The sequence below is a fragment of the Contarinia nasturtii genome, unplaced genomic scaffold, assembly GCF_009176525.2.
Source record: "Contarinia nasturtii isolate CC-2019 unplaced genomic scaffold, AAFC_CNas_1.1 Cnas_scaffold_928, whole genome shotgun sequence".
Lineage (NCBI taxonomy): Eukaryota > Metazoa > Arthropoda > Insecta > Diptera > Cecidomyiidae > Contarinia > Contarinia nasturtii.
Window position 1 is genome coordinate 4,453,259 of NW_022198275.1, and position 26,198 is coordinate 4,479,456.

The 26,198-nt window shown below is 33.4% G+C and overlaps 2 protein-coding genes across 4 annotated transcripts in view; both read right to left on the reverse strand.

Annotated features, from left to right (window-relative positions):
- Positions 1–509: 509 nt before the first annotated feature.
- LOC116343083 (putative gustatory receptor 2a) lies at positions 510–1,264 on the reverse strand. The gene is made up of 5 exons (XM_031770976.1): positions 1,227–1,264; positions 1,085–1,161; positions 938–1,009; positions 753–842; positions 510–684 (listed from the first exon to the last, which is right to left on the reverse strand). Exons 1-5 carry the CDS (start codon positions 1,252–1,254, stop codon positions 628–630), a joined length of 324 nt encoding a protein of 107 aa, XP_031626836.1. The 5' UTR covers positions 1,255–1,264; the 3' UTR covers positions 510–627.
- A 7,637-nt stretch (positions 1,265–8,901) lies between these two features.
- The window catches only part of LOC116342887, a 30,538-nt gene continuing 13,241 nt past the window's right edge, over positions 8,902–26,198 (reverse strand). Inside the window, exons 3-9 of one of the 3 annotated variants that reach the window (XM_031770678.1) lie at positions 18,057–18,226; positions 12,578–12,661; positions 11,710–11,847; positions 11,499–11,635; positions 9,402–11,423; positions 9,170–9,323; positions 8,902–9,097 (exon numbers count right to left, since the gene is read on the reverse strand). In XM_031770678.1, the coding sequence (XP_031626538.1) occupies positions 8,960–9,097; positions 9,170–9,323; positions 9,402–11,423; positions 11,499–11,635; positions 11,710–11,847; positions 12,578–12,661; positions 18,057–18,221 (2,838 nt within the window). In that variant the 5' untranslated portion in view covers positions 18,222–18,226 and the 3' untranslated portion in view covers positions 8,902–8,959. Of the gene's footprint in view, positions 9,098–9,169; positions 9,324–9,401; positions 11,424–11,498; positions 11,636–11,709; positions 11,848–12,577; positions 12,662–18,056; positions 18,231–26,198 lie in introns of all 3 variants that reach the window. The other 2 variants (XM_031770679.1, XM_031770677.1) reach the window with 2 other exon arrangements.

Sequence of the window (26,198 nt, forward strand, 5' to 3'; positions counted from 1 at the left end):
TTCGGTACTTTTCAATACTTCTGAGTATATTTAGTATTTCAGTACCGGTTTTCCCCTTGGAGAAAGCAAAAGAGAATGAGAAAAGATGATTTGGTATTTTATTTGATGATATTGCTAAAAGCGCAAGTGCATATGCAAGTAGATATGCAACCGACTTCAAAGAATCTCGAAAGTGTTGAATTCACATTTTTTTTGTTGTGGAGCATATATGCAATATCAAATGAATCTAAAATGATTCAAATTATTTATTTTATGACGTATAACATTAATATTTCTCAATGCGACAAATGTTCTATGCACAAAAATGAAGTGGGCTTAATTTAGAGTTGAGTGTCAGTCACACATGTATAGTGCGATACGTTTCAGCATTGAAATACATTACACGAAAAATCATTTTTTAAGACCACAGAGCAGAAAACATAATCGAACCCTGGTATATTTCATAATATTTTTCATTTTGTATATTAGATTCAAGAATATTTTGAACAAATTTATTCTCATCGCCATGATCGTTGTCATTATTATCGAAAATGTTATTTTCATTTAAGAGGTTCCACACACGTTTTTTATCCGAATGATATGAGAAAGCATGGATTTTACAATGTCTTTTTTAAATCACGTTGAATCTTATCCATATTTAAATTGTAGCAAAATCACCAGATACGTAGTAACAGCTCCACATACCTAAATATGAAAACAGCATTATTTTTGTTCAAAATGTTTACTGAAATTCAAATGAATGGAATTCTCACCGCATAAGCGAATGTCATATCAATTGAGAAAAATCCACAAGCTGAAAATTGCGGTTTTTGGTGTATAAATTGTAGTGAAATTAATTCAAGCTGTTGAATGAACAAACATGATTGTAAAAAAAGAATAGTTTTATTCGTATTTATGTATAAAAAGAAGTGTAGTAAAAAAATTCATAAAAACTCACGTCAATCTGTGAGATGCCGTTGTTTTTACTGTCGGCAACCGTTTCATTCATGATTTTTGTGATTTCGGTTGCCTTTGTTGGGAAACGATGGCGTTCGAAGGGAAGTGTCTATTAAAAAAGTGTTTATTAAAATGTGAAATTGATTACCTGACAAACTGCTAAGTGACATATGATTGATGTATATAGCAGTGGAACTGTCATTAAAATTATCCATATGATTGAAGCTGTGAACGAAAATTGAGAACAACACTTAAAGCCATTTAATTCAATTAGAGTGTGACAAATGTACCTAGGACATCGACTTGGATGTTGTTCATGTTGTTGGTATTTTCGGTGAGCAATTTAAATAACAAAAATAGATGACACGTCAATGTGATGCTAAATAGAGCTAGGAATTCGGAAATTATTATTATTAAGTGCCAATTGAAATGAAAGACGAAAGAATAAGTCGATTGAAATAAATAAATAGAAAGAAAAAAGATAAAAAAGACGTCTTACACATTGATGCAAGATTTGAAAAGCCAAAAATATCATTTAAATTCTGTGCCATGGTAAATAACATTTCGTAAATATTCTGAATTTTTCTGAAATCACAGCATAGACCATACGCTGTTTTACGAATTAATGTCACTTTACACAACCTGTTGGAATCGCTTTCAATCGATAAATCAATTGCGCACACATCTTTCAAGATATGTTTCAACATTTTAAATTTATCACAAATAAACCAAGTTAAATTAATTAGAATTAAATTAGTTAGAATTATAACGAGCATTGGATTAATCGATGTAAAAAGCTCCAATAAAATAAAGCCGATTGGTTGTACGTCATAATAAATCACAAACACAATAAATGTGACGTAAATAAATGTCGTTGCAAAAACAACTTCACATAATATTTTCAACGTAAATCGTTTTTCACAGAAATTAACATTCATGGTTAAAAATGCATCTTTAGCCAACGAAGTTGTTCTTAGTAATTCTCTAAATTGTTCTCGGTAAAAAATTGCTTGAAAGTAAATGGCAACGAGAGCAATTGAAGAAAGGATTTGTTGTAGTCCAAGCACCGATGTGCAAACTGGATCGGATTGACAAAATCTTGGCACCTCACTTGATATTTGATAAAAAAAGCTTCCAAGGAAAATGACAAAACATGTTAACGTATAAAATATGTCTAAAATTCGAAGCCGATGAGATTTTTCAACGGTGAAAAATGTAACACCAAATACACGCAATACGATATGAATTGGACGGAAAATGTGACAAATTAAATGTCCTGATTGAACTTGTTCGTTTGGACGACACATCTTATTCTTTTTGATGACTTAAATGTGACTAAATACAAATGCTGTTCATTCCATTATTTATTAGTATCGTATTTTGTCCGCACCGTAATTAGCATATTTGAGTTGTACAATCGGTCCTCATTGAAGACTCCTCAGATGGAAAATCCATTACATTCTACATGTCCATAGGTGGACACGCTAAAGATTTTAGAGGGGGTTAATGACAAAAATGTGGAGAAGCTTTCGGACAAAAAACGATTCTATCTAGTGCCACAAAAAATTTAAAGGGTTTTTGACTCTACTTGCAACGAAATTGATTACTGGAGGTCTTATGAGGGTAAAAAAAACTCAAGCAAATTGAAAAAAATTGGGGTTAATTGGGATCTTTGGTAACTCGATGCCCACTTAATTACATGTCTACTATTATTTTACTCCTTTATACCGTGAAATGACATTTTATAGTTTTGTTTATATTCGAACTTCTTATTCATCAATGCTGTTTACCCAATTGAATGGGCTAACGTTATTTGTAGAATAAAAAAAACCAGTTTTATGTACAAAAGTGTCATTTGACTAGACAAACACCAATTTTCCATTTGATTTGATCTCTATTCGATACGCACGGATAATAATGTTTTCAAACAATATAGAATAAACACAGATCTAAAAATATTGTGTTTATGTTATGTGCGTCATACTTTTCCGTCTGATTTTTTTGTTATATGCCATATTCAGCTCTTCTTATGCGTTGAATGAAAACAATAAGTCACCTGATATTTTCAAATGTAAACAAATGAAAAATGTGCACATCCCATTCTTGTGAATAATACGTTGCATTTGCTATTTGACATTTTTCTACGTCGAATGTGTGGCATAATTTGAATGTTTTTAATAATGGCAACAATTAAGAAAAAGTAGGTGTTGCTCAGAGCATACCAGATTTATAAATACTTTTAATTGATGAAATATTTTCATAGTGTCTCATTTAAAAAAGTCGAAAAAATGCATGTTTTGATCAAGTAGACGGCAGTATTTTGCCAAAATAGAATCCAATGAAAAAAATCGCGAAAGGCGTGTTTTGCAGAGTACCGAACAACTTAGTACATTTTCTAGTATCGTATATATTTTATTACATATAATAAGTTTCATTGAAATTGCAGGAAAAAAAAACATAACCAAAATACGATCACTTGGATGAAAGTTATTTTTGCACTGTGAATTGATCCATTATTTATATACTTCGTATTTTGTTTTGGTTCCTGAAGGTTTTTTTATTTCTTAGAGTATTTAAAAGTTTTAGTAGTTGCTATTCTTCGATTTCACAACAGGGTAGCAATGTATGGCGGTTGTTATAAAAAAAAAAATAAAGTAGCCATTTACCGATTTGATGGGACAGATTCGTTTGCCGAGTTGATGTTGGGGGAAATTCGTAATGTTTTTCGTTGCATCAAACCTCATGAATGATTTATATCTTTCTGATAGAACACAGGCGGGCTTGAATCAATGTTCTGTCATAATGAATGTCATTAATTCGATTGTAAAAGAAATTTGTCTCCACCAACCAGTTCTAACTTACTTTTCACCTTTGTATAATGTATTATAAAGCTGATGCTAAAATTATTCCAACAAGTCTATAATACTACATTTTTTTTTATTTATGCTTCAAATCGGTATAAAATACAGAGTAGTGAGCAAAATATATTTATTTAAAATGATGAACTTGTGAGTGGCTCTCTATTTCACCGATGCGATTTAATGCTGTGTATGTTTAAAATTTGAATTTATTCAATAACCAGTATTGAAGCAAATTTACCAGAACCGTTCGATTCGATGATCAGATACACTAAAAAACATTGATTCCATTACTAATGGTGAGCTCTTATAAGTGTTGGTTATGTTGATATCAAAACGAAATTTACCGGCCGGTAAAAATTGTTCAATGAAAAAATTGTTTGCCGTTATGTTATCACTTTTTATATAAACATGACCCTCAAGCGGACATGGATGATTAAAATTCATAACTGAACGTTTTTGATATCTTGAGAAGAGCCAATCAAGGATGAAAGATTTTGTTTTTCCAGATAACCAACCACAAATATCTTCCCAAATATCGATTGGAAATTTCGTATATGTTAATCCATTAAACCTGTAATAAGCGACGGTGTGTGTCCAAAGCTCATATACTGGTTGACTTAATTTCGCCCCCATATTTAATTTAATGTTATTTCGACTTATATATTTAACGTCACAATAAAAGTCTGATATCATGTTATTCGGGATTAGTTCACATATGACTCTTTCGAATATGATTGTATTTTTCTGTAAAAAAGTGATATAAATCAGTTTCATACAATTTTATTCAAAAAAGAAGTTTTCACCGTTGCGCCAACTGAAATATTCACTTCTGCTGAAATGTGTAATGTTAAGATACAGAAAAAAATTGAAAACATATTTGCTTTTTTAATCGTTTTAATGTATTCTCTGAGCGGTAACTGATTAAACTATTTCAATGTCGAGTTGAAACATCGAATTTTATAGACAAAATTAAATGGGTCTTTCCTTCGATCACAATTAAAATAATGATCAGTGAAATCGGTTAAACTAGATTGGAATTGAGATTTGGACATTATTTATTCGTTGTACACAAGAAAAATAGGACAATTTGGAAGCCGAAAAAAGTATAATGGTACTAGTCCAACAGCCACCGTGCAAATTACTTTTTTTCTGTGTACGGCAGAATTTCATGAATTTATCATTTTTACACTTTGTACTATCCGAATAATATCACTTGTTTCATTGTAATTGGGCGGATCGCGTTTAAAGTTTGTCAACAGAATGATGAAATCCCCATGTTAGCTATTACCGAAAAGACCATACAAAATAAAAATATATGGAGAATTCACTACTCCACTATTTAATGAAATGAACTTCGTTTAACATTAAACGGTTTAGTTTAAACCAAAGTAGAATGATATTAAAACCCTTTTTTTTATTTTATCTGAACGGATATCCGATTCATGCTGAAATGAATATTTATTAATGCCTTTTAAAGGAATATTTATTAATGAAATGTATAATTAACTAAATCAAAACAATGAAATACATAATAAATATAGTACAATATTTATTCGCATATTTATTGTCTATTTAATTCGTATTGCTTTTCTACGTCTCACTGTCATTACTCCCACGCGTATTTACGATAATCAGGAATAATGACGTTATTCATGAATATTCACAGAAACTGAAGTTTTTATTCACTACTCAGAATGGACCAATATTCGTAAATATGCATGGTTTTTCACGAATAAAAAATTCTTCCGAGCCCCTAAGGATGATATATCACCCGCTCTTAAGGTATATAGTATACGCTTAGCGGGTAGTGTATTTATATGGCTCATACTATTATATCACCCGCTCAGCGGTACTTGGGTATTTTGTCACTATTGTCTTGAACCAATAGTATTCCATCAAGTGTAACATGAGCTGAGTCATAGTATTTGACTAAGTTCTGGCAGGGACCATGTGGCATATTTTCATTACATTTCGCATTTTCTAAGAATAAATTTGAATCTCTTCCATTGCCTTTTTCAAATTCGCAAAAGTGGTAATTTTTTTTTTATTGAAATCAGCGAAGTCGATTAATATGGCAGTTTTTTTCTGCATTTTAAGTGACCATAAGGAAAGATGTGTAAAATATCAGAAATAAATTGCAATATTATCAAAAAATTCTTTCCATTGAATTGGCGGAGTAATTGTTTGGCCGAATCTTTGGTAGATCTTTCGAATTGTGAGCCGTCAGAAAGTTTGAGACCAAACAAATATTTTTCATACAATTTCATACAAATGGACAATTTTTTGAAGAAATATCTTGAGAAATATTCAATATATTCTTGAAATAGCCGGTCCCTTGAACTTTTGCACACTCATTGTTCTATCAATAGAGACTAAACCCGTGAAGTTTCACTAAAAAATATTCACAAGTTTCAAAAATAAATCCGTTTGAATATTGAAGTGTGAAAATGACAAATTTTGTGTGGAAAATCATCATATTTGATTTTGGGAATATGATTTTATATATAAAATTATAACATTCATTTGGTTTCAATGTTTAATTGGTTTTGTAATAAATAAAGACGAAAATATACAATACAGCGCGTTTTTTTCTTGGAAAAGACAAAAAAAAAAATTCTTTTACTTCAAACCAAAACTTTTATTAATAATAATATCATTATAATGATATGTATGTATACAAACAACTAATCCTAATTTTCAAAGAATCGACCTAAAAGCCTGTTTGAAAACGCGTAAAATATTTTATGTTTTATTCGTTTGATCCGTGATGAAGATTCTGATTGAAGATTCACTAATTTGGTAGAATACAAGCGGTTCTTTTGAGGTGATTTCACTGATGCGATTTCATGCGGTGCTCTTAAAATGTGAATTACATTATTCGTTCATATTTTGTTGCAAGTTTACCAAAACTGTTCGATACGATGATCAGACACACTAAAAAATAATGATCCCATTGCTAATGGTGCGCCCCTAAGCGTATTGGTTAAATTAATATCAACACGAAATTTGCCGGCCGGTAAAAATTGTTCAATAAAAAAATTGCTTGCCGAAATGTTATCAACAGACAATATAGACAGGACTCTCATATGGACATGGGTGATTAATATTCATGTATGAATGTTGAAGAAACTTTCCGAACCCCCAATCAAGAATGAAAGATGTAGCTTTTCCAGATAACCATCCACATAAATCCTCCCATAAATTGACAGGAAATTTTGTATAGATTAATCCATTGAACCTGTAATAAGCGACGGTGTGTATCCAAAGCTCATACACTGGTTCACTAAAATCTACCCAACCATTCAGTTTAATGTCATTCCTACTTATATATTTAACGTCAAAAGAAACTCCTGATACAATGGAATTTGGAAATTTTCTGCATAACACTTTTTCGAATATGATTATATTTTTCTGCACACAAAAGAGTGACAAACATCAGTTATATATCATAAAAATTTATTTAAAAAGTTTGTTTTCCCACCGATGCATCGACTGAAACATTCACTTCTGATAAGATTTCTAACATTAAGATAAACGAAATAATTGAAATCATATTTGTTTGGGACATTGTTTGATTCTATTATCGGTTACTATAGCGTTAACTAAGTAAACTAGTACAATATCGAGTCTGGTGGCCAGATATGATGCCATTTACTATATATTCAAAGTAATTCCTAGTAGCAGAATATGTTATCGTTCGCAACTTAACGACACCAAGAATGACATAGGAAATCATTATCGATATTTACAAAAACTCTATAAATTTATTATATTGCAATACCTCATTTGGACACCCCTTATCTTCGGACAAATGCTAGGACAAATGTGAAAATTTGGAAGCTGAAAACAGTCGAAAGAGTCGACACAGTCTGTATCTACCTAGGTTGCTACAATGAGGAAAAAGTAGATAAAACTTCACTGAAAATGATAGAAACAACTGAATAAGAAGAAATAATAAGTGAGTCACTTTAAGGTTCAATCAACCCCCAATTCTCATTCTTACCAAGAATAATATCGAACAATAATATGAACATATGAAAACATCAACAATCCATTTTTTAATCAAATGAACTTCATTTAACATTGATGATTTATTTTATTTTATCAAGCTGAAATATTACGTTTAAAAAAAAATCATGGACTAAAGTATATGCAATAAAGAATGAACTATATTAATTATTGTATGATATTTATTCGATAAAAAGCGTTGAAAAATACAAGCAGTTTAATTGTGAACAATCGTCTATTTCATTAGTATTGTTTACTTTTTAACTTTTTATCCATTGAAGCATATGACAGATTCATTTGGAAAACTGTATTTAGACTTAGTGTGTTAAAGTTAGTGAATTTAATGCAATCGAGTCTCTTAAAGTAGAAAGTAGTTTTGCGTTAAAGTAACTTTGTCGTTATAATTATAAATAAAATTTGTTTGTGTTGTCACGAATTCTGTCTTACAATCTATAACTATTAGACATATTGTTATACGGATTAGTTTCCATTTTGAATAATGTTATTTTTCACTTCATTTTCGATATGATTAAAGAAATTTCTTCAAAAATAAAATTTTGTTTTTGAACAAAAGGCACATTAGAATTTTGTTTCATGTTTTTTTTCTTCTCGAATCAGTAATAATAATTTAGTATCAAAAATAAATTGCTTTGACGGCAACTTAGCGAGAATTTCTGTAAGAGATTGCATTTGAGTCCCTCCACCTACTCTAAATGTGATTGTTTCTATTTAAACGTTTGTTTCCAATCTAAAAAAATTGACTTGCTGACTAATTAGTTCCTATCGGAATGCGCTTTTGCACAGTGAATGTGTGGATTTTGCCTTCGTTATCACAGTATCACGTTAATACAATTTTTTTTTTTCAAATTTAAACATAAAAAACGAGAACGCAGTAGATCTATATTGATAGACAAACTATATTGATAGATTTTAATGGAATTTGTTTTTGAATAAAATGGAAATGAGTCGTTGCTATTGGCAGTTTATTCTTTGAAGTCTGCTCAATCGATCGACTAGTCTATTGTATAAAATCTATATATATATATTATATAAATTATTTCAATTCATTTCATTCGGTTGTAAATAGAGTACAATCTTAATTGGCACATCGACATTTTTATTTTGACAAAATTTTGTTGGAGATTCTATGCAATCTATTTGGAATTATCGCCGTACCAGTCCTTCGGTGGTGATGTGGTACTCGTCGCTTGGAATGTTGATGAACTTTGTTGGACAAACTGAGATTCAGTGATTACATGCTGTGGATGACGTACACGAGGTTGGAATGTTGTCTAAAAAGTTGAAATATCATTTGTTAAAAAAAGTACATCAAAACAAAAATGTACATCGTCACAGATGCTTACCAATCGATTACTATTCCGTGGTGATTCCGAATCTTCGGATACATCATCTGGAATGACCCAACGTTCAGTGATTTCAGTTGCTGAACGGGCAAGACTAGGTTGGCTCAATGATCGTTGAATTGATCGTCTGTCATATGGATCGTCGTCGTAATATCTAGAAGAATAATCAAACATCAAATTGAAATTACCAATTTAAACAATTTAAAAAAAATGGGTAAATCTCTTTAAATACCTGTTTGGATAGAATGAGCTAACATCTGATACATTATCCGATTCGGGACGACCGAAATCGACAATAACTTCTGACATTGAACGCATATCAACGTGTTCCGCATTGAATGAAGAGCGTGATGTTCGTCGTGATTGTGGTGGATATTGATAAGTGTTTGCGCTACCGGTTGGAAGCATATCTTGTGGAATGGTTCGCACCGATGAACCGCCATCACTGTCATACTCATAAAGTGTTGGCAATGAGCTTCGACGTGATCGTGTATCCCATGGTTCTTTCTTTTTGTTGCGTCTTGGTGCTCGCAATTCGACATCATCTGGCGGTGCCAAGATACGTATGATAACATCCCATGTTGTTGGTTCGAATATTGTTTCGTATCTTGTATCGCTGCGAATGCGTTCAAAGTCTTCTCGAACAACAGCTTCGGTGAGCATTGTTCGCAACGTGGATTCAGTTGTAATAATGTCACGCCATTTTATCTTATCATCATAGCTGATTTGACGTTGTAAAATATGTTGATTTGTTTGTGAATGGGTTGAGCTAGTATCATCAGGAATAACAGGAGGAATGATATCGGTTGTTTCTTCTTGATTTTCAAGAATACGAATCAAAACATCCCAATTTGGTACGGCCTTATCTTCTGGTGGAATCTCAATCGGTTTCATATTGACAACCAGCTCAGGACTAGTAAGTTTTGCACCAGTTTCATCAATATATGTTTGAGGTGGTTGTTTGTATTTAATCGGTTCCACTTGAACCGATGGTGCACTGCTAATATCGGAGAAATCTTCCCACGTTGGTTTATCTTGAGTTGTTGGATAATTGCGAATTGTGACATCCCAGGTTGGTGGTGTCGGTGCTGGTTTTGCCTTGTATTCCGTAACCATTCGCTTATACTTTTCAATATCTTCAATGGTTGTCTTCTCAGTAATTGTACGCAAGAATACATCGTCCACAAGATGTGATGTGATTTCTGGTTTGCGAGCAACAATTGGTGGTTCTGGCAAGCGTTCGACTTGTTCATTTGGCAACATGGTCGTTTCATATGGTTGATGTTGGTACAAATGTGATGTGTCCACCATTTCGCTGATGGAATGAATATCATGGCGCGTGTCTGTCGATACAATGCTACGCGTTTCTGGAATTGATCGTGGCGGCACTGAATCTGGATAATCTTCGGCCCAATGTTCCTCGGTTTGTTCTTTGTATGATTTTGTGACGGTCGTTGTGATTGGTGGTTGTTCAACGTATTTTGGTGCTGCATGCAATTCGGGAACATAGGTGAAATGACTGTGGGCAACATCACGTGGCAATGAATCAATTGTTATAACACTTTCACGATCTTCATGTGATTCCATAATCGTTGACAAATTATTGCGATCAAGAACGCTCGTTCCCAAACTTTCTGTATCCGATGAGAATGACGAGAGTGGAGCTTGTGGTGCTGGCCGCTTCACTCGCACTTGAACATCGAATGTTGGTGATGGTTCCTTAACAGCGATCGGAAGACGTGATACCAATGATTGCTGTGCAATCGCATTGGCCGCTTGGAATTCTTGTGTATGCCCATAGTGTTCACTGTAAATGCTTGAGTTATCTTGAATGTAAGCTTGGTTATCGTAACTTCCACCCGAGCTGGCTGGCAATGATCGCGTATCAATTTCAACTTCTGAATGTGATTCGCTTGGGTAGTCAGATGGAATCAATGGATTATCATCGCTGCTTGATGTGCTTGGCACAGCGCCAACAATTGCATGTGCACGTGGTATGATATGCGGCACTTTCAATCCTTCCAACGGTGGAACTTGTCCGTATGTACTACTGCTTAGTTTCGTAATTTCTGATCCAGATCCAATCGATATCGGCAAACGACGTACCACTGGAATGGTGCGCCTACTCAAACAGTAGTATGATACACCCAAACCAAGCAGCAACAATGTCAAAAACATTATTGCACAAACGATAAACAACAATTGAGTACCTTTTAATGGTGCACCAACAGCAGACTTGTCTACTCGACGTCTTCTTTTATCAGAAAAATAAAATATTTTTAATGAAATGGATTTGTTTTTTATTGAAACTAGTGGCTATAGAACTTACGGTACTGGTGGTGCTGCTGGAAGTGGAGCGATTGGTGGTGGATATCGGCATACGATTGTAATGATTTCATCTCCGTCCATTTCAAGACCAGGATGAAATCGAACAACAATATTGTTTGTGAATACTCTTTGTGGTTCCTATGGGAAAAAATTGATTGTCCAAATTGATTGTTCACTGGAATTTGGCGTTTGTAAATGCATTTAAACTATACCTGTTTTGTTCCACATCCTTTTAAAGGTAATTCTAGACGGGCGCTAGTTTCTCCTTTTCCCAGCGTTTGACAAGCACTATTTCGATCAAAATCCGCATATGCTAAACCGAAAAATGGCTCGGTAAACTTCATCTCGATCTACTATGAAAAAATATAAATAATGGAAATGATATAAAATCTTTATCCACAAAGCAAGAGAGAGAGAGAGAAAACGCTTTTCATTGAAACATGTTTGCTCCACATCTTAAGCCATGCGGTGAGTCTATGTGATTGAGATCAATAATGAATTATGAAAATCAGCGCACAAAAAAACCATTAGTGGATGACCTTGTTGTTTCTGTTTTGTGGTTTAATTTTACTCTCGAATGCAAAGTAAAAAATGAATTGAATAATAGAGTAGGTGCGCGGTTATATGGCTTGAAAAAATGTACACATGCGGTGATGGGTGCGTTCTGTGTTCAATAAAAAAAAACTCTGGCATTCATGAGTATGTGTGTGTGTGAGAATAATAATGATTGTAACAAAATTGTTTAATAAACGATAATGAATTAACTTTGCAAATAAATTGCTTTCAGTTTTTGCACAGTGAGCTAAAATTATTAGCATATTTTTCTTTTTGTTAGCTATAATTGCAGTCAATAAACTATACTTAGTGATACATTGACTTGAGAATGATTAAATTCTCTTTTGAGAAAAATCATAAGCATTGAAAAATGTGAAAGCAAATGAAGTTCTTCTTGACATAATGCGAGAGGAAAAACAAACGTAATAAATATGAACAAGATGGGAAATAATTTGGTAGAAACATAAAACATCCAGAAGAAATAACGACCATATGAAATATTTGACGGGAGGAAAAATGACTAACCTGCATCGAGCCAGCTGCACAATTCAACGCCGCTCTCGTCCGATTCAAAAAGATGATCGGCCTCAATTCATCCAATTTCGTGACCTGAAATAATTTAATTTATTCAAAATGAAAAAATATTTCTAAATGGAGTTTATAAATTAATCGACTTAATAATTTAGACAACAAGATTAAAAAACGGCACAAAAAAAGATGAAGATTATTCTGATTTAATATGTAAAAATAATAAGCAAGCATTTGTTTTTTTGTATTAAAAACCGCCTAGCAAATAGAAAATATGAACATTTGAAGTGATGCTGATGCGATTTATGCGTCCACAATACGATCACATGTTAAATATAGTTTTTGCAATTTAGCGAATCGCGTAAATTCACAAAAAATACGTGAACGAAGAACAGAAAAAATTTACCACGCCACATTGAGCACAAAAACAATTAATCTATGAAGTCAAATGACAGTGCTTGTTTCATGCGTTACATTAATTTTTGCAAAATTACCTACGAATGCAAACGGGCAAAAATTCAATTTTACTTTGATATGCGAGTGTGCATAATATCCAAAAATATCAAACCAACCAAAATGTCGACGAAATAAATAAATGCCGAAACGCACTAGCTGGGGCCACTCTCTGTTGCAGCCACCAAAACATGTAATTACCGGAAGAAATAGGCAACGAATTTCGCCAGCATATGAATCAAGCAAATGCATTCTATTTAAATTTAATAAGTATGTTTTTTCATTGCTGATATTTCATGAAAATGTCACGAATGTCGTGCACTTATTTATGGTGTTACATTTCAATTAAACTTAATTCTTGCCACATTTTGCTAATACCTCACTTAATACAACAACAACAACAAAAAAAAAACAAGCAAATTGCTTTGATTCAATAATATATAATTGATAGATAGAATGCAAATGGCAGACATTCTCGTCAAGTGTTTCTCTCTTGCTTGGCGTTCTCTTTCAGCAGTTCAACGCTTATGTCAAAGAATTTGCCGAACCATACCGGCGGCAACAAAGCAAAACCGAATAAAAATTATTCCAACACACAATAATGAAAAAGAAACAAAATAAATCGTTGTCAATTGTATGTTCTAATGCAATATGCATACGATTAATGAACAATGTGACTACAATTAAATTCTATAACGATGCAAATGTTGATTGTGCGACAATTTAAATGACTGCTTCAATCGGTTTTTTCCCACATCACATGTGAAAATTGCAACTTTCTACGTTCATCGTATGACGTGCTTTGCTCAAATAAATGACGAGAAGATACATGCACATGATAATTCAATTCGTTTGTTTTGTTTGTGACCGCTCACGAAGAGCCGACAAATCTCATAAAATGCTCAAGCATATGTGTGACAATCGAATCACAAATGGTAAGCACTTTAATCGTTGTTCTGCCAAGAAAATGTCATATTGTCATGTTCGCCAACTGTAGCTTCTTAAGCTCCTTCATTCGAATGAAATCTTTATAACGAACAGACTTAATAATTGTGCGAATAATTCTCTCTCTCTCTCTCTCTCTCTCTCTCTCTCTCGACCATTTTTTGCATAAAATTATGTGGACAATTTTCTACAGTTTTAATTCTATGACATTTGTTCGAATGGTTGTTTAATCAGTTACAAAATCTCAGACAGTATCGTTTCGTATCATCAACGCACACGAAGTCAAAGCCATAGTTGAATTTCCGTTTAACGTTAACATCGACAATTGTTTTGGCTACGATATGATCGTTTCGATCGATAGCAATCGAGATTGAATGTAATGTCAATGTCAAAGACCTGAACATCAATTAATTAAACACAATACAGTGAGTAAATCACATATGAAAGCCAATTTCAAGGTTAGACAGCACATTTTCAGTTTGAAACGTCAATTTTAAAGTCAATTTATCAAAATTCAGCGAACAATTTCATTATATTACCACCTCACCGTAACGTAATGAATGGCAGAAATGAAGAACCAAAACCATTACTTTGGCATTGCTGGATTACATCGTTTGGCCATTTGAGTCGTAAAGAAAAATGGCAAGGAAAAATAAAGAAGTAGTGAAACATTTAATTAAACCACGTTATTTATCTTCTTCCCATGTCAGTCATCGGGCTCTCGTTGGTGGCAACGCAGAACATTCATATATTGTTGTTGCTTCTTTAAAATCATTTCACTAATTGACATTGGACTCAAAGAAATGTTTTGAAAGATTTTCTATCTTGTGTGTGTCTTTGGTTTGTTCACTTTTCATTTTCAAATTAAGTTCTTCGCTTTTTCGTTTAACATTTTTATTTTTTTCCCCTATTCTCCTACCTATAGCTATAGGCCAATTTAATTACTTTTCATTGTTTCAACCGACCGATTCGCGATTTCCATTTCTCTTCTTTCATTCTCAATGGTTTTTTTTGCTTTACTTCCCGTCTTTGTACGATAATAATAACCAAACACCATTTACATCAATGTTCACCCAAGCTAATCGAAATAATTGACAGGCATAATTTATAATAAAAGCTTTGTTGAACCAACACAACATGTCTAATAATATCAGAATGTGAACAACAGCAGCAGAATAATTCGATGAACTCATGATTGATTCTTTTTAAACGTCTGAATCATTCTCGTTCTTTTTTTCATAAGTAGTCAATCGATATAATGTGTACGTAAACACATATAGATGAATTTGTGATTCATAAATGTAAACATGCCTATTTGAATGCGAAACGAATTGTAATTGAGACGTAAACATAAATTTTCCCCAACTTTATTAATTCAGAATATTTCTGTTTTCAATTTATGCAGAAATGCGCCAACATGACATGTGAAAATTTTTCAATTAACTTTTCACATTACACACACACATGCAAAGATTATTAGTAATGCTAATGGCAAAAAATATTTTCTAAACTTAATTGGAAACTAAAATTAACAAAGAAATCACGCGTGGAATTTCCTGTGAGGAATGTTTTTTTTTTTCTCTCTGTTTCTGGCTTCCAAGTATTTTTCTCTAGTACTTCATGGTGAGTGATATTCAATTGCTGGTTCATTTATTTTTAATTTCAAGAATGTTCTCTTTGCCAAATAAAATTGAGAAAAAAACAAACGAACAAACAAATAAATAAACAAGTTTGTTTTTGTTTTCTTTATTTTTTTTCCTTTTCTTTTATCGAGACGAAATCGCGAAAAATGAATTATGAATTGGAAACTCAAAGAACGTATTTTATTAATCAAGAGCGCGCGCCACAAAGAATTTATTTATTAATTTGCGATCTATTCGCGTGTCGTCCACTCTACAATGTTTTCTATTTTCTTGCGCGTTTGGTTTTCATTGATACAAGCTCTCTGTCTTCGGACGCGCTAGCAAATTATTAAATATGTCGAAATAATTTATATCGAACCAATTTAAACGTGCATGTAGGTGTCTTTCTCGTTGGTGCTTTTTTTGTTTTGAACGAAAAAAAAAACCGCAAAATTTTATTTATGACTGTAGATTGGCTCAGTTGGTTCTGTCGACATTCTTTTCATGTGTCGAAAAAAATGATTTAAAGCATTTGCATCTAAAATATTTAACTATTTTGTGCATTGGCACCACTATTTGTGATTGCATGCAGTAATGTGTTGCATCGTATACTGAGTTTGAGTGTGATTTCATAAATTTTTTGTTTAATTTCATTCACCCACATGCATGCCGTCAAATGCAGTGTTTGCTCTGCGGCAATGTTATAATCAATATTGAGGCCGATGTCACTTCATTCAAATATCCCATTTATTGAAAACGATGCAGAAACCTGAAACGCGTGTTTTCTGTGAATTTTGCGAAAATAAAATAGATATATGCTATCTTCTCGTTACGCTACACAGTCCATTTAGGCGCTCACAGATCAAGCACCAATATTTCATTGGAGCGAACACAGTCACAAGAGAGACGTCACACAAAAACACAGCACGCACATTTAGAATGTTGTCATTTTGCCCGTTGGTTACACTTCACATAATTCATCAAGCGTTGATTTTTCTATTTTTGCCCATCTCTTCCGTCTCTCTCATCTCTCGGTCGCTCGAATTTTTCCACCAATTTCATGCGATTATTTGCTTTTCCTGTCTGCATCGACCAAATAATGCACTGGAGAGTGCGAGTGAACAGCGTGATGAAAATGAATCGACAAATAATAAGCTAAGTTCATTGGCTTTTATTGTGAGCGACAAAGCGTATGCCGTGTCGGTGATCAAAGTGGTGTGAAGAAAACGTTGCGCTGGAGCAAATAGAACGAAAGCACATCGTTTGCTCGAACACATAATACGGTCAGAAAATTTATTTTTTATTTATTTATAAATTTCATGCTTAAATCGCGCAAAAAATTGATGCAACAACCATTGAAACCTGATTATGCAATAGCAAATGACTTTAGAATATTTTGCATGCATCGAACATTTCAGCACGGCAGTTATGCAATCAAATTAGAAAAGTTGAATGTTCGTTTGTTCATTTTGCGCAATTTTCATGTTTCTTATTGAATTCTTCATGTTCTTGTTCTTTTCATAAATCGGTCCTAATCTGCTGTAAACGAGTCTATGATTTCAACTTAGAATTTATCCAGTGCAGAAGTATTTGTATTTATTTCCGTATTGAAAGAGACTTGGTGCCGACATGCAATTGAATTCTATAGCTACAAGTCAGAATTCTATCTTTATATGCCTCTCTCTTTCTCTCTCTCTCTTTCAATTGCTTGAAATCATCAAAGCTTGAAAAATAGTGTATATGTGTGATGCAATCCAACTAGGGGAAATTGCGAGCAGACCTCTAATTGCCAGTGACTGGCCAGTTCGTCAACCGACGCATGAAAGTGTAATTGAAATGTACTGGTTGCGAGTGTATGCTCCCGGCTAAACACACGATAATACCGTTTGATTTAATTACATTTTGATTTTTCTTTATTTTCTCTCATTCTTTCGTTTAAAATTCTCAATTCTTTTGATCGTCGCTATTCCTTTTTCTATAATGCAAAGTTGCATACATTTGCAACTATTACATTGAAATGCTCATGTTGGCCATGGCTTTACTATGTTTATGTTCTTCTTCTTGATTTTTTTATCATTATCGCATTTCCTTTTCAATTTGTATGTAGCTGTGAACTAAAGAAATAAGAGAGTAAACGTTTAAATAACCACCGTGCACGCATTTATCAATGTGCGATTGCATAATGTCTGCAAGCGACATTAAATAAGATTTATTACAACACGCATTATTTATTCGGAATGTTATCTCGATGCGCACAGATGTTGCAAGCTGATATATAGAATGCGTCGCAATTCACCCGTGTAGTGTACAGAATCGGGCGCAGAAAAAAAATGTCGAAAACATGTAACTGCACGGATAGATAAAAACACATTGGAATAGCGGCAATGCTTGCGGTGTTGAAAATTCTTCACATTTTTTTGGTATATTTGTTGGAAATTCCATAATTTTGTACTTACTTTTCCATCAAGAGTCGCTTCTCCGGGCAATCCTTCGCCAACGTAGTTGATGTTATCCGCATGCGATGCATAGTTTGATTGGCCAACAGCATTTTGTATTAACAAAACAGCGATTAGTGTAAATATGTCTGACCACGTCAGTCGTTTCATCAATCTCGGCTTCATCTTATCTGCCTATGACAAAGAACAAAAAAGAAACAAACAAGTACAATTATCATACAAAATTCTTGAAATAAAAAAACACATTCATGTGAAATCATCATTTAAATGGGTGTACAAGTGAATCACAAGACAACAAGATCAGTTGCAACGACGTGTTTGACTACAACCTGATCACAAATTCATATTTTATGTACATTTCTGTCATCTATTTCCAGTGAATATATTTACTAACTGATCATAACATTTGTATACACTTTTTTTCGCATTTGTGTTTGTTTAGTGGTCAAGCTTGTTATCCGTGAACAGAATTTTGAGTTAAGTTTATTTTGTTAATGGTTTTTTTTTTCTGTGGAATAATATGATTCATGTTGACGTCCGAATACTTAAGTCGAGAATTGAAATGATGCGTTGAAATGTAAAAACCGAAACACGAAATAACAAACCGTCCAACATATGCTTTTTTAAAAGGTGGATGTAGTCATGGGTGATTTAGAAGCGATTTGGGATTATAATGCTTAAATTTAAGTTAAAGCCTCTGGCTACTATTTTCAGACCAATTTACTCATCATCATTTTTTTTTGGATAATCAAGCGAAACTTACAGAAAATATATAAGATTTCGTCAAATCATTTGAAATTCTTCAAAGAATATTGAGATTCGTTCACGTCATTTGATTGCAAATTATCTGAGCACGTTCTCATTAAAAACTATGTGTTGACAAATTCTCATGTATCCCGCCCACACATTTAACAAGTTTCATTCTGATGGTCAGTCATTAATATTCTGATGAGAACGAATTGATGGCATAAATGCCAACGTTCGTTGGTTTTCTTTTGATTCATTCTTGTTTTGATAAATAACCGTGTGTCTTTTCACTCTGGCAATTGTGCCGAAGTTCAGATTACAAATGTGATATCTGACGTAGAAGTAGTGTAATTACCATATATTTGTTATTCAAGTGTGATCAGTGAAGCCACTGAGATTTCCGTGGACGTAAGATTTTGTTAAAAAAACGAAGAAAACAAATTAATCGTCCATTTTACAGAGGAAAAAAACAGCTTGCGATCACTAATGATTCGTCTCATGATTTGGCACGTTTTTGGGATTGCGTGCGAAATTCAGAATAAATTGTTCAGCCTTCATGCAGCGATAAACATCAAATTGTTTTTGACTGCCGCGATTCAATAAAAACGGGCCAAGTTCTTCTCTCTCTCTCTCTCTCTCTCTCTTTCTCTCTCTCTCTCAAAGATAATCAGAAATAATTACAACATTCGATTTGAAATACGGTTTTTTGAACGATCGACCCGGGCGTTTTTTTCTCTACTAGGAACCGAGAACGAAACGCACGGGAAAAAAACAACAACAGATAATGAATTTAATCACGATGCGCATCAATTCCGTTAACATCTCTTTACATTGATTTTTCAATAGATTAGGACATTAGGTCAAAAGAACAAAAAAGCATATTGAATAGAAATTCACAGACAAAACTAGTCAAATAACTGCACTAACCAGAATGCCGTGGTGTGTGCATCATATTAGTTCGGTTTTTTTCTTTGCACATTACTGCCGCTTACATACAATTTATCATTCGTATAAATGCATAATTTTGCAACTGTTGCTCTATGCGGCGAACAGTATTAATGTGCGCAAATGTGTTGAGCGCGCGATGATGCGCGTATTACAGCATCTATTTCGTGCATTAGCTCATCGATCTTTGAATTTTGTGCATTGTAAACTTTTAACATTTACCGCACTGACCACACAAACGGCCAACGCGAGTTTAGATGGGTGGGATAAAACACGCACAAAACACAATTTTTCAAATATAAATGGAAAATGGCTTTTGTTGTTTCGCATTACAAACAGCGATAAACTCTACTGGGCTACTAGAACCTTAATTAAATGAAACCGTTTTTAGAAAAATCCATTGAAAACCGCAGATTCGGTGCGCTACGATTGTGTTATTTATTATTTGAATTGCCGCAAAAAAATACTGTGCAGCGTAATAAAAAGCAAGCATTTGTATTTGGTTTTTAACCCTTTTTTTTGCAAACACAATACATACAATAATTCACGCTGTATTCAATGGTTTCTATTGGGTATATACCACACATATGGAGAAAAATACCGAAAAATCTCACCATTGAATTTCAAGATTCAATCTTTCATCGAAACGGTAGAGATTAAATTACATGCAAAACCAGAACGAACATTTTTCTAACGAAATGAAATTTATCGAACATTTCTGGAACATTTGGTTTTTGATGAAACGATTTGAAAAAGTGAAAATTCTAATAAGTGAATAAATGATTACATGCCGATTAAATTAATCGTAATTATTTGAACGAATTGTATCAAAATGCCAGCCACACAATTGGCAAAAGCATGTGCTCATTAAATAAAACCTTATTAACTCTTTAAAATGCCGAACAAGAGAGTATTGAAATGCCTTTCAACAAGTATTTTCATTTCGATTGTAAACCGTTTTGGGGGTATTCAGATCCCAACAGCATCTTTTCATCGCGTACACAAAATGTGCTGGTCGAATTGACTTTTGGTCTTAATAAAATAAATTACGGGAATTTCGATTATAGCCATATATTGTATACGATCGCTTCAAGTATTCCGACCACTTTTAATGAGGCGATCGTGCACGCATTGAGAGAGAGAAAGAGAAATTAACGCTTTTATTGAACAATCAACATCATTTGGAACAAATTCTTTATCATTAGTATTAGAATATATATGTATACATTTTCCGTTCGACAAAACAGTGAATTATATTTTGTGTTATAATTCAAATGAAGCGATCTTCATTGAAATTGTGCTGATGGGGAATAGAATAGAATAAAATAAACAGGCTTAACGCCACACGCAGGTGCAAATATAGTAACGGTTTGAGTTCTGTTGATCTTTTGTGCAATTTTTTTCTGTCTCTCTTCTGAATAGGCATTGAATCACAGTGACCGCGAGGCAATTTGAATGTGTGATGAATGTGAAACAACACATAAAATCTGTTTTGCTGATCCAATTATACTCGAGATGGTTTTTTTTCTATAAATTTTATTTTATTTTTCGCTTTGAGGTTTTTCGCTTTGTTTATATTTACTTCCAATTTGGTATTCTTGTCTAAAACGACTCGCTCACGCATTTATACACTATTTGCTTAAAATTCATCGTCAAAAATTCAGCTTCTCTTTTTTTCGGTTGAACCAAATTATAATTATTGTTATTTTCTTTATAATAATGGTTGTTTTGTTTAAAATTCAACGGAAAAAAAAGAAAGATACTATAATCGTTTTACGGCATCAAATAAAACTGAAGCGAACCGTGTGTGCGCGCACATCATCAAAACGTGAAATGACGACGACCAAAATGAAGAAACTACAAAACAACAACACAACATTATACACAAAATTAGACTTCGGCAAAGGAATAAGTTCTGAGAAATGAAATGAAAAAAACGACACGAATCATACACACACTGAAAACAAAACCATTTTATAACGGTTTCTCATCGTTGATGGTTCTAATGATTCGAACTTGACGGAAGCCAACTCACGACGATCTCAAAATAACAAACTTCAAGTGTTAAAACTTCAACTGTCACCGATGCTAACATCTTGCTTCGATGTAGAACAGACATGAACTCTTCCCCGCTAAAGTTCAAAAAAGAAATTTAAAACATAATCAGATTAATAAATCGCGCGCGGTAAACAAAGGAAATGCTTCTCTCTATCGTCTTTTTTTTCTCTTCACCTCGTTCAGAATTGCTAAAACTGAAGGCAGAGAAATTAGATTTATCGGCGGCTAAGCTTGACTTCACTTCATTTCAAAATGCGAGAGAAAAAAAACCATCAACAACAGAATACCACATCAAATGTGCACATACACCGTTCGTTTGCAATTATATGCAAGAAGTGTGAAGCTCACACTTCGACTCTTCAAGTTATTATTATTTGTGATCAAAAATATCGATAACAGCGCACCATCTGAACTATACAAAAGAATAGAATTCGAAGCAACGATGAACAATACGCCTTTCGAATATTTCACATTGACTGCACTCCGCCAATTGTGCTAACTTTAGAAAAACATTTTTGTTTTCTCGTTCAGATAAGATTCGAATTCAATTTGTTGCTATAATAACAACGGCCATGTTTTCTGAAAATATTTTCGTATTATAGCTAAGGAAATGAAATTAAGTCATTGATTCTAATAATAAATGCTTGATTAAGGTCAATACATTATTGGGCAGTCGCATTGGGGAAAAAAATTGAGATGTTTTGTCATAGAAATAATATTTTCATTGTTCTGACATTCTAATTGGAGGGACTTTTAAATGCCACATCATTTAATTGAAAGGCAAGAAATAGCGCATAGTCACATCGGTGAAGTACACTCACACAAGACAAGAGTACTCGATACAAAGCATAATTATTAGTTGATGGTTCAAAAAAAGCACATTATTCAAACAATTTGGCTCATCCCAAAGACCTTGACGACGCAATGTAAAACCTCATTCAAATACTTGAACATTTTGTAGTTTTCTGGTTGCGAATTTAATTATTTTCGAAAATAATTGCCTTTTTGTTATGATATTTTCATTTTCGCACACTTTTGCCTCATACGAAAAATCGCATTCTTTCGCGCTTGACCATAAACAATGGAATTTCCCATCAACTTTCACTCAAATTTTTCAAATTTAATCAAATCCATTTTAAAGTCTTCGTCATTCATTTTATAAAATCACAAATAATGGGGCATAATTTCGTTAAAAAATTTCATCTTCAATGAACTCGAATTTTTCGTATCAATTTAATGAGGTATAAGTGTTGCTGTTAATAATAGAAAATGTGAAAAATTAATAGCAAGATGAGTTTTGCCTGAATTATGGAACGTTTGGATATCAAATCACTTTGACCTCGTGATACCAGTTTGAACCCAGTGCTGACATTAAGTGTTTTGTTTTCTCTCTTCACGTTGGTGTATTTTTTCTCGAAAACCATTGAATAACAAAACCACAACAATTTTTCAACATGTTTATTATTGTTTACAAGCTCAATTCAATTGGAACTGTAACCGTGTACGTTTCAATACATATGACCATCGAAAACAATCTTGATTGGGATTGTAATTGAAAATAAGTTATATTGATTGTTGATCTCGGTTTTGAAATATGAATTATGGTTTGATTGATATTGCAAACACTTTAGTGTTAAACATGCTGTTGAAATTGCGGCAAGGTCGTCATTTTTCATATTTGGTCTGGATAACTATTTTTTTTGACGGGAAATTAAGTGCGGGAAATATATCATTTGAAATATTACAAAACGTTTAAACGCTCTATGAAAAATCGTTGAAAATGTATCATAAATGAGAGAATTTTTGATCTCATCGTTGCATTCAGTCTAAAACAATGACAGCATAATGTCATTTGTTTCGTTTATAGTTATGGAAAATGCATGTTTTCGAAACGAATATGACATGTGATCATCAAACACTGTGGCAATGTGAGAAGAAAAAAGCAGTCGTTTCTCTTTTCCAAGATTTATGAAGTCTATGCTCTGCTGCATGCTTGCTTCAGGTATGAGAGAAATCTAGTATGATGCATGTGATGCGGTATGGACTTCGCTCATCTTAGACTTGCATTCCCACCGCAAAAGCAGATAAACCCAACAACAAATAATGACAGAGTTAATACAACCGAAGGGCATCGTAGTCTCGTTTGTCTGAGTGCATGTTTGTTTTGTTTGCGGCATTTTCGTTTTCAATTCCTGTGTTCATGTACACACATTCAATATTTGTTTCAGTCGTTTATTAATGTTATTGTTATTATGGATTATTTTTTTTGTGCTGTTTGATTGGTACTTATTTTCTCTTTCACTTCATACATTTTTTTGTGTAGAAAAAAGTGTGCGCTTCTCGTGATCTGTCATTTTTTTCATGCGCTGGAATGCATCGCATTTTAAATTCTATTGCATGCCTGTGTTTGCAATTGTTTGTTGATTTCGCTTTTGTTTCTTTGCATTGCTCTCTTTTTTTCTGAATATTTATTTATATGCCACAGCTCACCGACCAATCAACCAACCAGCGAACTATATATATTTAAAAAAAATGAAATATTTATGTTATGAAAAATGTTTCACTCGAATCTTGATGCATACGGGGCATTGATTGACGTTCACCCGTCATGGGATAGGCACACACCAAAAAGCCATAACAACAAAATGTGAATTTATTACCCATCGCATTCTCATGAAAATTTATTGATGGCACACAAATTCCACTGATACACAAAATATGCAATCTTTTCCATAAATTTTTCGAAAATGCCCGTCTTCGTCACTTCTTCTGACAATTGGCTAACATTTAGTATGCAGACTCATTTTGCTATATATTATTATGAAAACAAATGTATTGTATAAAATTGCGAGCGAAACGAACCATAAAGTCTCCATTGATAACCTTGTGCTTGACATTCTCACTACAATCGTTGTTTTGTCTCTCTTTGCGTTCTCATATTCAGACGATTCTTGATTTAAATGTTGTTTATATTCACATTTTGCATTTTTTGTGTCTCGTTCACTCCGCTATCATAAACATGGAGAAATAGAGAGAGAGAGGGAGAGAGAGAGAGAGAGAGAGAGAAAATCCGCATGAAATACACACAATGCCTGAAGTTGAAATTGCGTCACTGTTGGCTTAAAAATCGACTGTAGATCGAAATGGAAATGAATAAAACGCCAACCCGCGTGACTTAAAAAGATGACTATTAAATTGTGGACATGGCATACGTTGCAAAATACACGCAACAGTCTTTTTTTAAATTTTCAACGCGATGAACATGCAATTCTCTTTAATTTCATTGGAATCGCAATGATGCTGAACAATTTTGGTGATGGTAGCGTGAAGTAAATTATTCGCATAGAAAATGTGCAACTGCGCAAAAAATATGTATATATTTTTGCCGAGAAAGGAAGTGCTAATTTGCTCAATGATAAGGGGCGAAAGTTTGTTGCTTCCTATTTCCCCGTCTATTTCTCTCTATGTAATTTAATTCTTTACATCATAAAACCAATCTGTATTTTCAAATCATGGGCTTGGAAACTTTGGTGCCAAAACCGCAAATATTTGCGCGTTGTGAAAATCGTATCGAATTTGCTGATTTGTTTCGATGTGTAAATTCCACAAATGGAATTTTGATCAGCAATCTCATGCCAAGATGGAGTCGAGATTAAAATTACTTAATTTATTTAGATGTGTTCGTTCATTGTGATTCGATATACACACAATAGACTCACAAAAAAAAAACTACACAGTAACGATGCAGTACATAAAAAATCTGAGCGCATATAAATACATTGAGCTCGTTCACTTTCACTTTTTCTGAAATCTGGTTGTGTCTGGCGGGTGAAGGAAAAAAAATATATAAAAATATACACTCACACACAAAATTATAAAGTCAATATAATGTACATTGTGAGTGGTTTTGTTACAGACCAGCTGAACACGAATCTCATATGTACGCAGTGTGATCGTTGTTTCAACTCACTCGTTCACATTAAATGTTTTTAACATATTCAGTATGGGATTTTTTTTGTACATTGTTGTTGATGTTTCGTTCGCGTTCACATTCAATTTTATGTGAAATGTTTCTTAGTGCAGACATTGGGCAAGTGTCAGTTCCAATCGAATACTTTAGCAAAAGAAAATACAGTTTACACGCCGTCTGATGTGGTTATTTTAACACCGAATCTGGTTTTGGACTCTATGTCTCGATTTCGTATAATAAAGCACATTAGCTGTGATGCAATATTGGGCTCAATGGCTGAGCTCCAGTCAAGGCGGAAGCATTGTATGGTTTCGGTTGGTTTAAATTGGTATGAAATGGTCTCACTTCAAAATGCTAGATCATTCAATATGCAATTTGGTTTTCAAGCTGATTTACGATTTATTACAATTTACGATCATTTC